The following is a 10,000-nucleotide window of genomic DNA, read 5'->3' as shown; positions in this document are numbered from 1 at the left end:
AGGGAACAGAACTACATCTAAATACACGATGGAAAAGAACTACATCTAAATACATGAGGGAACAGAACTACATCTAAATACATGAGGGAACAGAACTACATCTAAATACACGATGGAACAGAACTACATCTAAATACACGATGGAAAAGAACTACATCTAAATACATGAGGGAACAGAACTACATCTAAATACATGAGGGAACAGAACTACATCTAAATACACGATGGAACAGAACTACATCTAAATACACGATGGAAAAGAACTACATCTAAATACATGAGGGAACAGAACTACATCTAAATACATGAGGGAACAGAACTACATCTAAACACATGAGGGAACAGAACTACATCTAAATACACGATGGAAAAGAACTACATCTAAATACATGAGGGAACAGAATTACATCTAAACACATGAGGGAACAGAACTACATCTAAACATATGATGGAACAGAACTACATCTAAATACACGATGGAACAGAACTACATCTAAAGACATGAGGGAACAGAACTACATCTAAATACATGAGGGAACAGAACTACATCTAAATACATGAGGGAACAGAACTACATCTAAACACATGAGGGAACAGAACTACATCTAAATACATGAGGGAACAGAACTACATCTAAATACATGAGGGAACAGAACTACATCTAAATACACGATGGAACAGAACTACATCTAAATACACGATGGAAAAGAACTACATCTAAATACATGAGGGAACAGAACTACATCTAAATACATGAGGGAACAGAACTACATCTAAACACATGAGGGAACAGAACTACATCTAAACACATGAGGGAACAGAACTACATCTAAATACACGATGGAAAAGAACTACATCTAAATACATGAGGGAACAGAACTACATCTAAATACATGAGGGAACAGAACTACATCTAAACATATGATGGAACAGAACTACATCTAAATACACGATGGAACAGAACTACATCTAAAGACATGAGGGAACAGAACTACATCTAAATACATGAGGGAACAGAACTACATCTAAATACATGAGGGAACAGAACTACATCTAAATACATGAGGGAACAGAACTACATCTAAATACATGAGGGAACAGAACTACATCTAAACACATGAGGGAACAGAACTACATCTAAATACACGATGGAAAAGAACTACATCTAAATACATGAGGGAACAGATCTACATCTAAATACACGATGGAAAAGAACTACATCTAAATACATGAGGGAACAGAACTACATCTAAATACACGATGGAAAAGAACTACATCTAAATACATGAGGGAACAGAACTACATCTAAATACACGATGGAACAGAACTACATCTAAATACACGATGGAAAAGAACTACATCTAAATACATGAGGGAACAGAACTACATCTAAACACATGAGGGAACAGAACTACATCTAAATACACGATGGAACAGAACTACATCTAAATACACGATGGAAAAGAACTACATCTAAATACATGAGGGAACAGAACTACATCTAAATACACGATGGAACAGAACTACATCTAAATACATGATGGAACAGAACTACATTTATGATATAATGACATCTAAATTTGAATATAACAACATCTAAGATGCAGCATAACATGATGTAACAGAACGTCTAACTTCATGCTGCAAGCTAAGTTCTACCACTAACCCAACCATATGAGCCAACAGCCTGAGCTCAGATGAATGGCACCATTAATATTCAGACAGAACGCTATGGAAATTCCCACAGAGACACACAAACACGCCATTCTGTCTGAGAGCACAGTTACATGCTCACAAACCTCCATCCACCGATAAAACAGGGTAGGGAACCTCAGCACACGCTGCTGACGCTACTAACCTCAATCAGGGTCTCATAGTCTAAACACACGCAGGTTTAATATCTGTAAGCCAACTTCTGAGTTGTCTGTGAACTATTATTGCTCTCCAAGATCCCCCTCAATCTAAAAAAATAATTACACAGTTCGAGCCAACACAGCCTGTTTTCTTAGCATGCAAACACACTTCAAAAAAAGCAGTTAGAAGGAGGAATCAGGCAACTGTTCGACACACACACTTCAACTAGCCACACTGTCTAGCCTTTGTATAGTCATCTGAAGCCTCATAGCTCTTAGCAGTGAGCCACTGAGCCAATTTCTTTATATAATAATCTACTACATTTCTGGATGCCACACAAAATGCTCTTTGTGAGTCTGTGCCAGAGAATAAGTCTTCTGGCGAGAAGTATTTTGCTTGTCTTAAGGAAAGGTTTGGCAGGAGACTGAAACCACAATAAAAGACAGCTGTCTGGTTATAGTCGCCGTGCTGTTAGACGATTCGACTGGCGAGAGCAGAACGAAACATTAATGCAGCAATAACAATGTTTCTGAAGTGATTAGGAGGTGAGCTAGCTGGGAGGCTGATCACTGCTCATGGAAACACTCTACTAGAGGGCACTTCCCCTCAATCTGAAATGCTTGGCAAGTTGTATGCACACACACACACACACACACACACAAACACACGCAGACAGACAGACAGACAGACACACACACACACAGGACGATAAAGTGCTCTCTAAAGAGTCCACACACACACACAGACGGACAAACACACAGACACAGACAGACAGACAGACAGACACACACACACACACACGCACACACAGACAGAGAGACACACACACACAGACAGACAGTTGCACATTTTGTTTTCTCAGTTGTACACGTCCTGGTAGTGGGCTACAGAATACCCACTGGTCATTTTGACGCATCTGATGTTTTCCTCTTTAACAGTGTTTTGTATTTACACTGAGGATGAGGCACGATACATGGAGAAAGAATACACCTCAGGAAGGCCATTAATTAAAGCGTTTCAGTGTAAAAAAGAGAGTACAGACATTCCTCTGTGGGTTCCGAAGCCACCTCCCCCGAGAGGAGGCCCTCACAGGGAGCCTGCAGACCTGCCTGCAGTGAAAAGCCACTACGACCAATTAAAGCGCTCAGCTGCACACTCACAGCAAGACAAATGGAGGCAGAGGGGCTCGATTACAAGAAACCTTTGTACCGATGTAAAGCAATTAGAGCGCTGTGAGGGGCTAGCCAGCACGGTACCTGTGTGTCATGGATCTGCTTGCCGGCAAAAGCCCCTAACAATCAGTCTTTTCTGCCATGAGACCAGCTCAGAACTCCTATTAGTGTCGTGTATCGGCTCTCAGACGGACTACCGTTCCCGCTGTGGAGGCCGGGGGGCCTCAAATACAGACAAACTAAACTCAATCCCACAGATCTGCAGGCAAAGAAAGAGTCTCGTCATTCTGGAGGAAAACTCCTGCTTTTCTCCAGACTTTTTTTTTTTTTTTCTTGTGGCCATTTCAGACAGGATCCGTTCACTTTTTCATTGCTTTGTTCCCTGGTTAAATTCCTCGCAGTAAGATGGGTTTGCTGACCGAGAATAAACCCTTTCAGCCTCCAAACCAAATCAAATCAATCACATTTCACATCATACTGGAATGAACCTGCTCTATGAGAAGGTGGATGAAGGTGTGATGTCTACTGGGTCCGTGGGGTCGGAGAAAGTTCCTTAAACGTCGTCATCATCACGATAAACCTGGACTGTGGAGCTCAATGTTGCGCAGGCCAAAACAAAACTCTCACTGCGGACCTCCAGAACATAACCAGCAGTGGATAACAAATGGGTTCTAATGGAAATGTATTTTTCAACGGTTTTATCTACAATTAACCACGTAAAAATTCCCCCTGCGACCTGATATTAGGAAGTAATTTTGACAAATGGCGCTGGATGGGAAATGACCTTTCCTTTTGCACAGAGGTGGCTAAGACTGGCCTTATTTATCAGCGATCTTTAAGGAGCAGGTAGGGAAGCTTAAATGAGAGGCTGTCATCGTGTGTAATGGGCCCAATAATGGCATCCCGCGCACTGCGTGATGATGTCCGTCCTCAAGCAGAATCCATCTTCCTCGCTCTCTCTCTCTCTCTATCCCCCCTCCCTCCCTCCCTCTCTCGCTTTCTCTACACCCAAGCCAACAAAAACGACAGCAGAATGACGATACCATCAGCAGTGAGACCTCACATCGTCCTGGAGGACAGCGCTCAGCTGGGAGTACCTGTGCACCCACAGCTACATGACGGACACATGCAGGAACCTACTCACATATGGAGCAGTGGTACGTAAGCAACCCATGCACACTCTTTCACTCTGGCAGAAACACCTCACAGAGCGCTCTAACTCTGTCCATGTATTCCCATTCACTGATTCCCCCACCCATGTTTCATCCCATCTGCTTGACGCATGACTGAGTCACGATCCCGGCCCACGATCCGCTTAAGACTCCAATCACGGGAGCACGACTGGATTTCAAAAGCAGTTTCCTTTTTTTAGAACACAAATTAAAACAAAACCTTCTGAGGCAAAGTGTCCTGCTACTAAGAATGTCTCTGGGAAGATCCTTGGAAATTCTGCGAACCGGCACACAAACAGACGTTCAGCACACAAGTTCCAGACTCAGGAAATTCAGGATAAAAAAAACAAAACAAGTGGAGGCGAATTACTCAGCAATCACCGGAGTGAATATCACTGTGATTCTCCTGACTCGAGATCTATAAAGCGGCATGACTGTTTATTCTATTACCCCCCACCACACACACACACACACACACACACTCTTCACACATTACGTTTGATAGAGTCCCTCGGCATCACTGGATAAAGTCTTCAGCAGATGGCCAGATACTTGGCTGGGGAAGAGAGATGCACTTAATATTTTTGGCAGGACCCCAGGCATGTGGTGAAAGTTCACGTTCGGCTCTATGCATCACAGATCCAGGCTGCGTCAGGGACGAAGACAAAGCCAGCGAGGAAGACGAAGCAGCTCACACGAGGAAGAAACATCTTACTCCTCTCACATGCGTCCTTTGTTTTTAAGCGCCGAATTGAAATATCATGTCCCGGTTTCAGACGTGTCGGTTTGAAAGCATCGGTCCGCCTTGATCCAGCCCCCCTTCGGTCTCAGCCGCGGCGGGTGCAGGGATGACCACGGTCCTTCTTCCACTACACCAGCAAGCCACGGCAGAGGTCTGCCAAACCGCAGTGCCCTGTAACACGGCCCTAACACGGGCCAGTCGAGACAGTGATCTCCGTGGTGGTAGGCAGAACACACAGCCGTTTGTCTCTATCCGAGAGATTAGTTCTGGAGACATTTGTGGAGATTGGACACACATTGGGTACTTAAGGGATTCTTTCTAGGATCTAAAATCAATAGAGACACATGATGTACAGCCTGGTGCAGAGAAACGGCTCTGGTCAGCTGGAACGCAGGGACAAACGCCTCTCCGCTTTGCTGTTCTCATTTCTCCTCTTTAGTTTAAAAATGGCATTGAAACCATACAGCATGTAATTCTACAAGCTCTGGAAAGGCCTGCGTTGCTACCGTTTTATGCAAGTTTGACCTGACTGTGCAAGAAATCAGAAAAAAATGGTTAATCAGTGTGGTGTAGAATTGCGACGATCCAATCCTGACATTCCCAATTAGAGCATTTGGCTAACGATCTTATCCAAAGTGACTTATTCACGTGACCCCACGACTGTGTCGCTAGCGCCTTGCGCCAACAGAGGAGCGAAAGTTAAAAACATCTGCATGTTAACGTTTGTTCCGATGACTCCATCCGTGGCTGGCTGGGGCGGGAGGTTTTACGGCCGTCAGACGGACACGTCCCTCGTCGCTGTTTTTTCATCTGTCTTGTCTAACGGCTCGACTACGATGCAGCCAGGAAACGAAGCTCGAAGAGGATGTGCTTCTAAATCAAGCCATGACAGACGTCGCCTTGGAAAAGCAGAGGCTGCAGGAGGCCAAAACAACAGCAGAGGAGTAAAATGGGTCGAGGAGAGCTCATCTTTCTTCTCACGTGCGCAGCCATTGGAAAACAGAGCGTGTCCGGCTTTGCCTCGGAAGCTTAAACGTAAAAATAAATAAATAAAACGAAATAAAAATCATGATTGCGTAAAGCGACTCCAATCTAACGAGGTTTTAAACGATTTAAAGACAGAAAGGTGGAGAAAGAAAGGGAGAAACAGGGAGACTACAAAAAGAGAGGAGAGACTACAAAAGTAATTCCACCTGATAAATGGACAAAAAAAGCCCCGTCTGCTGTTAAAGAGAGGCCAAGGACGTTGTATCCCAAGCGTTAGATTGGTTTCACATCAGATGATTACCTTCATCCATACTAATTACGTTGAATGGAAACTAATTAGGAGGAACCACTCTTCAGCTAATGAGGATCTGGGGCCTTCGTCCTTCTTAGGACATCGTTCAGAGGCGCACACTTCCCCTCCAGCTAGTATCGCTCTCTGAAGCATCTCATTTCTAAAGGGATTCAGCGCAGTTTCGAGACGTCACTGGATGTTTTCTTTATATTAAAAACTGAATTTTCCACGTATTTTGCTGTGTATAATATGTAATATTTAAACCAGAAGTGTTCAATCAGGGAGTTTAGTGTCAGATGGTTGGTATTAAATTTTTACCCAGTTCCTCTTGAGTTGAAATGGTTCTGAAAACATTAAGCTCGGTAGTGTTGCCAACACGTAGGACTTGATTCTATCTCTGCGTTTATATCCAGTGGATGCATGAGGCCAATATGATATGTACATCTACATAAACATATGCATATCTATATAAGCTACTGACATCTCTACACTAAAGGTTTCATATTATATTTTTATATTGGACTTTTTACGTTGTATCTATAACTATTATGAACATTTCCTAAACCAGGAAGATAAACATAAACACGAAAATATTACAGTGAGTGTTAGCGTATGGGCAGTACACCTGTTTGTTTGTTTTTTATTGCCAATTTGTCAATTAAAATCTGGATGAAAATCTTTTAAAACCTTTTTCATGTCGGTTTAGTCAACTAGTACAATAAACAATGTCAATGACAGAATATTTTACATTTTGTGCTGTCATGTTGTATCATCAAAACATGAACTTAATGTGGTTAGTCTGTGATAAAAAATATTTTTTACATTGAATAGCATCTATAATAATGTATTAATATGCAAAGACATACACACACACACACAGACACACACACACAGCAAGGCCTACAATTAGTCACATGAGCAGAAAGCACACCCCATGACAATACTCACAATTCCTATAAGCGACTGTGTTTTGGTAACCTCACCACAGACCTGCGAGGAGATCCACTTACCCTGTCAAAGGCCCCCTGGCTCTGAAATCAAAACAGCCCAATCACAGCCTCTCTCTCTCTCTCTCTCTCTACTTCTGCATATCATAGCTGCAGCACCACTGATTAACAACAGAGAGAGAGAGAGAGTGACAGAGAGAGAGGGATAAAGTGCAATTTGCTAAATTACAAGTATTCTGAACATGTAAATATACTTTAATTACTGCAATTAAAGCAGATTACTGGAGATTGGCAGATGGGGGATGTAATGTTGTTTTAATTAGAGTCTGAGCGCACTGTAACACAAACAGAATGTTAACCTTACTGAATGGAATGGGTAGTTAGACCCTGACAAATTGGATCCCCATGTCTCCCTCTGAAGACTTATAATTATCAGTGTTTAGACAGAAAGAGAGAGTGTGTGTGTGTGTGTGTGTAGGGCGGGGGGTTTTAAGGGTGAGCTAGAACATTTCAATTGGGTCTGTGTTCCAGCAGATGCTGACGACTACAGGAACAGAGAACTCAATCAGGATGACATCGGTAAAAATATTTTGACAACAGTTAATATGGCACTGGTGCGATGAAGTCAGACGCAGCCCGTGAGATCACTCTCAGCCAATGGGGAGCAGGCCTCTGATGCAGCGTCGGCGCCCCTTTGCAAACAGGGGGCTCACGGCAATGCGCAGCCTTGGCATAACATCAAAGGAAGGGGAAAGAAAACGACAGGAAATCAGGGGCCGATCAAACTGATACGGAACAAACCCCAGCCCTAATCCCGACCAGGAGAACGTGAGGAGCTCGGAAAAAACTCCGATTACAAAGCACAGTCTGCGTTTGCCACTTTTTAAACGCGTGTTTGATTAGCAGTCACACTTATTCAAACCACCTGAAATTGAGTGGCCACGTCACAGCCCTGCTGCAGAACACATAACGCAGCACGAAAGACAACCGCCGCTCTGCTCTTCCTCTCTTCTCCTCCTCTTCAAGGCAGGAGCTGTAGATTTCTAACAAACAGAGATGGGCAGCGCACGCCACGCCCACGCTCAAGTCAATAGTCCATTAGATATTCTAATTGAAAGTTCACTGCCTCTCACTATGCCCTGCAGTAAAGATTGCTGCTGGAAAGCCATTTAAAGGTTTAATCTCTTCATCATGTGCTATTTAGAAGCCCAACTTTGTTCCTGTTAGGCAGATCAATCGCATTAATTTACAAAATGGGGGAAAATGTCACCCTTCATCCTTTAAGTCTGTGTGGGGCAGGGAGCCGCGCTAACGAGCCCGCCGACCACACCACGGTGTCATGGGAGACCTGACCTACAAATTTTAATTACCACATGAAAAATTCAGAGCCACAGATGAATAGCGACATCAAACGTGCAACCACAGGGCTGCACGACTGCATGGGTCTGGGTTAGAATAAAATATCAAACTATCACACACACGCACGCACGCGCACGTGAACACACACACACCCCCAACACAGACACCCAACACAGACACAATCATGTTGAGGTGAAGAGTTCTCCAGTTGCTGTATCTCTAACAGCCCATCCACAGCGACACATACTGACAGAATCGTACGCTGGTGTTGACATAGCATAAGTTTAAGAGGAACCTGAACACACACTCAGGGTGAACACACACTCACATGTACAGACCATATTCAGAAAGCTCCTTTCTGTAGTGCAGACATTACACAGATTACATCATTACATCAGTGCATCACATACTGGAGCCAGCTACCACAAACACGACAGGACAAATCTGTCCTACTCACACACTGACCTCCATGGCCCGTCATCTAGTATGTCCAGCGCTGTTATTGTGTGATCAGTAGTCGGGAGGAGGGACAACAGCCCCTCCCTCTGATCTCACACACCCTGAACTGCCCCGTACTGCTGCGAACGCAATGCGCTGCGTTCTAGTGCCACCACTGGACTTACTGAGCAAAACAACTAAACACCACTAATGAAAACAGCACAAGCCACATTACGGCCTAATATGGCGTGAAATGGGCAGTAATGATCAATGTTTGTAAACGGGCACGTTATATCCTCTCAGATGTCTCGCAGAGATCAGCGAGTGTGCAAGACAAAATTAACACAAGACCAAAATGTCGGACTAAATATAGTTTAGCTAAATATAGTGGCTGCTCCCCGAGATCCTCATCTTTCCTCTGCTGTCTTCTCTCTGTCACTTACTTCTTTAAAGTTTTTTTTCCCTTTTTTCTGGTCTGAGGATGATGAACAGATCACAGGTCACGGCAAAGCTGTTCGACTAGTCAGTGGGTTAAAGAAACTAACAGCTAAGAGTCTTTAAAAATGTCACATAAAACCAGTGGCTTTTAGAGAAATTGAACAAAATACCCCCTTTTTCTGCCCACCCCCCCAATCCCCACCGCTCCGTGGCGGGAGATGAGGAGCGAGCACAAAAGCGGCCCCTCCGGAGAGGGTGGGAGTGGGCGCGTAGGGCAGACCGTGGCCCGGCAGGCAGTAATGCACTTCACACCTACCGCCACCTGCTATTAGCCTCCCAGCCATTACAGTCCCGAGGACAGCCACGTGGAGAAGGAGGCGAAAGAAGGAGACAGAGGAGCAGGACAAAAGAAAAGACCTTAGCAGACACGCTAAGGCACTCCTGGGTCGCCGCTTCTGTATTCCTGCAGTGGGTTGTGCTGTAGTATTTGGTAGTATTTCGTTTGGTAGTATTTAGTGTGAAATCGCCAGTAGGCCAGCATTACATACAAGCACGTTCTGAGACAATGCCGCTATGTTACACAAGGACACACAAAATGT

General features: G+C 44.1%; 1 protein-coding gene across 10 annotated transcripts in view; it reads right to left on the bottom strand.

Annotated features, from left to right (window-relative positions):
* auts2a (activator of transcription and developmental regulator AUTS2 a) overlaps positions 1-10,000 on the bottom strand; it is a 317,309-nt gene that overhangs the window by 142,639 nt on the left and 164,670 nt on the right. For 5 of the 10 annotated variants that reach the window (XM_035535457.2, XM_081701846.1, XM_035535458.2 and 2 more), the window contains one exon: positions 7,230-7,250. The exons of the other annotated variants lie outside the window; for them this stretch is intronic. In XM_035535457.2, the coding sequence (XP_035391350.1) occupies positions 7,230-7,250 (21 nt within the window). The remainder of the gene's footprint in view (positions 1-7,229; positions 7,251-10,000) is intronic. 10 annotated transcript variants of the gene reach the window in all.

This window comes from Electrophorus electricus, chromosome 19, assembly GCF_041902795.1.
Source record: "Electrophorus electricus isolate QZ-2024a chromosome 19, ASM4190279v1, whole genome shotgun sequence".
Taxonomy (NCBI): domain Eukaryota; kingdom Metazoa; phylum Chordata; class Actinopteri; order Gymnotiformes; family Gymnotidae; genus Electrophorus; species Electrophorus electricus.
The sequence above is the reverse complement of the archived record's forward strand: the minus strand, read 5'-3'. Positions and strand labels throughout refer to the sequence as shown.